Here is a 2,783-nt window from a genome sequence, read left to right on the forward strand (position 1 = left end):
GATGCTGAGGAGCCTGGCAAATTCAGATGAGGCGCTCAGGGTACTCATGGGCTCAAAGAACCAGCCCAACGAGCACTTCTACGCCAGCGCTGCGCAGGCCCTTAGGGACCACGACTACAACCGGACCGCAAACCAGTGCCGCTGGAGATTTAAAAAAATAAAGGCCAAATTTTATGAGGCACTGAAGAAATTTGGGGGCGACCCCCCTCAAGGTCAAAAGCCACTCTTCTTTGACCTGATGAGGGAGCTGTGGCAGCAAGCGGGCAGCCCTGGGCCACAGACAAGACGTAAGTCTACCTGCGCACCATTCTCCTGCTCCTCAGAAATATGGCCGTTCATCCCTCTTCCCCGTTGTAATTGCAGGCAGAGAAGAAGAGACTAGACAGAGGAGGAGGAGGAGGACCGCTGGGACTCAAAGTACACCAGAGTCATCACCTGGGGAAGGAATGGCACCCCAGGAGCAGGGTATGTACCTCCCTTTGCATGGCACTCCTTAGGACAAGGTAGATAATAAAAGTATAGGAGTTAATAAAGAAAACACATAACTTGACGACATATGATTTGAGAATAAATCGGGACATAGATCAAAACACTGTAAATTACTGAACAAGAGAGGCTTGTGGGCAAAACTGATGCGCTCGCCCTGAGGCCAGTTGCATTCCTCTGCGGTGGAGTTGTAAGTTGTAAAAATACACGCTGGGTAATGGCAGATATCCTCCAGATCAGGCTACCTATCTGATATAGCTACCTATCCTGACATCTGTTTTAACGGAATTAAAGAATTCTAGACCAATTCCACGGTTAAATTGAGATGATAAATTATTAGCAGAGAAGACGAAATCTTTTTGAGCAAACGGGATAAACGGAGACCAAAATGGCTTTCTCCCAAACAGAAGGATAACAGAAAACAGGAGGAATAGCATCCATTGGATAGAAATTCATGGAAAAAGGAGAGACAGAAACATTAGCCCCGGTTTCTATAGATGTGGAGAAAGTGTCTTGATAAATACTATTAGACAAAGAACAAAAGAAAACATCCAAATAGTATGAATTCTTACTGAAAGTTGAACAAGAACGAGATACGATTACGGACGCAATGATCAAATGGGCTTCGGACGGCGGAAATGCTATCGATCTTGAAAGTTGGAAGTATGCCAGGGAAAACCCCAAGAGATTCACATTCTCTCAAACCCTGAAAGAGAATTCCTGGAAGATGGAAAACCAATGGCACTTAGCTCTGATAGACAAGAAGAAATCAAACTGATGCTGGAAATGCCCAAAACTTTGGATGTGGCTGAAATGGACAAACTGACATTTTTATTACAGGATAAACACAACAGTGACATCAAAATATGGGACCCTCTGATAAAACTCTCTAAGACTGGTATTTGGACAAATTAAATTGCTCCTCTCTATATGCTAGCTAGAACAAATCAATATATTGGAGGGATAGACATGGAGATGGTTATGAGATGCTCAAAGCAGGGAGAAGTCATTATATTGAACATGATTCTTCTATGTGTAAATAAGGAAAGCCATCAACGTAGAGGAAGTTGGAGCAAAATTCAACTTTGTGTTTATCTAATGGGGGAAATCAGAGGCAAAGGTGTCAGTGGAGTGTCTGTCTCATGCGCGGAGGGGGGCTGGGAAGGGGAAGAGGACTGTTTGAAGAGCAATGCGCAAAGACGCCAAGGAAACAAAAAAGGACCCTTTTTGGTTGTTTTTGTTTTGTAAATATATGGAAAAGCTCAATAAAGATTACTTTAAATAATTAAAAAAGAAAGAAATGTAAGCTATGTGCAGATATACTATTACAGCAAGGAAGGTAACGTACGCAGATGTATACCAACACCTGGAAGCACATATCTCTAACATAGAGATCTAGGTGTGCATGCAGCTATGAACCCTTTCTTCCACATAGGCATATTCACACACACACACAAAGGCACAGCCGCACACTTTCTGCACATGTCAGGGTCCCTTTAGACATTTTGGGTCATCTGTGGGCATTTGGATTGTGTGGATATTAAAACTGGGACCTCTTGTGCCCAGTTCCAGAGTTGGCAGAGAGGGTCCAGAACGTGGAGAGGGCTATTGCCACCAAGGAAGCCGCCCAGGGCCCTTCCTCAGAAGACTGTAAAAGTAGACACCCGTTAACATCCTTATTGCTTCTGCAAGGTTGGCAAGTGGTGGAAGTGCCACAAGCCTCACCAGTCAATGCAGCCCAAGGACAATATTATGCGTCACATAGGGCAAACGTATCCACATGTCAGGGTCCCCTTAGACATTTTTGGGGAATCTGCGGCATTTGGTTGTATGGTTATTAATCCTGGTCCTTTTTCCCCATTGAAGAGTCGGCTGAGAAAGTGGGAGCCTGGATACGGCTTTGTCAGCCATGAAGCCCCTTAAGTAGACCTCATATGAACTATAATGTACATGCACCTTCCTTAAAAGAAATGTAAGCTATGTGCAGATATACTACAACAAGGCGGCAATCCCACAGGTGGACATGTGCCGGCATGATTGGGATGGTTCCCTTTTTCCAGAGTGGAAGGGTCTATGAACGACGAGGCTGGAAGAGGGCCCTCGGCAGACGCCAAGACGCTCCACCATAAATCAAAAAAGAAGAAAAAAGAAAAAAAAAGAAAAGAAAAAAAAAAAAAAAAAAAAAAAAAAAAAAGAAGAAGAGAAAAAAAAAAACGTAAGGAGACCACCTCGCATTCCCTGGTCACAGTTACAACAACGTCTCAAGTGGAAACAAAAGAGACCGAAAACATTATTGT

General features: G+C 43.8%; 1 protein-coding gene across 3 annotated transcripts in view; it reads left to right on the forward strand.

The window, feature by feature from the left end:
• The first annotated feature begins 39 nt into the window (after nt 1–39).
• Nucleotides 40–2,783, forward strand: part of LOC121936051 (vicilin-like seed storage protein At2g18540) — a 25,272-nt gene continuing 22,528 nt past the window's right edge. For all 3 annotated transcript variants that reach the window (XM_042477822.1, XM_042477824.1, XM_042477823.1), the window contains exons 1-2: nt 40–287; nt 364–465. In XM_042477822.1, the coding sequence (XP_042333756.1) occupies nt 47–287; nt 364–465 (343 nt within the window). In that variant the 5' untranslated portion in view covers nt 40–46. The remainder of the gene's footprint in view (nt 288–363; nt 466–2,783) is intronic.

The sequence above is a fragment of the Sceloporus undulatus genome, chromosome 7 (genome assembly GCF_019175285.1).
Source record: "Sceloporus undulatus isolate JIND9_A2432 ecotype Alabama chromosome 7, SceUnd_v1.1, whole genome shotgun sequence".
NCBI lineage: Eukaryota > Metazoa > Chordata > Lepidosauria > Squamata > Phrynosomatidae > Sceloporus > Sceloporus undulatus.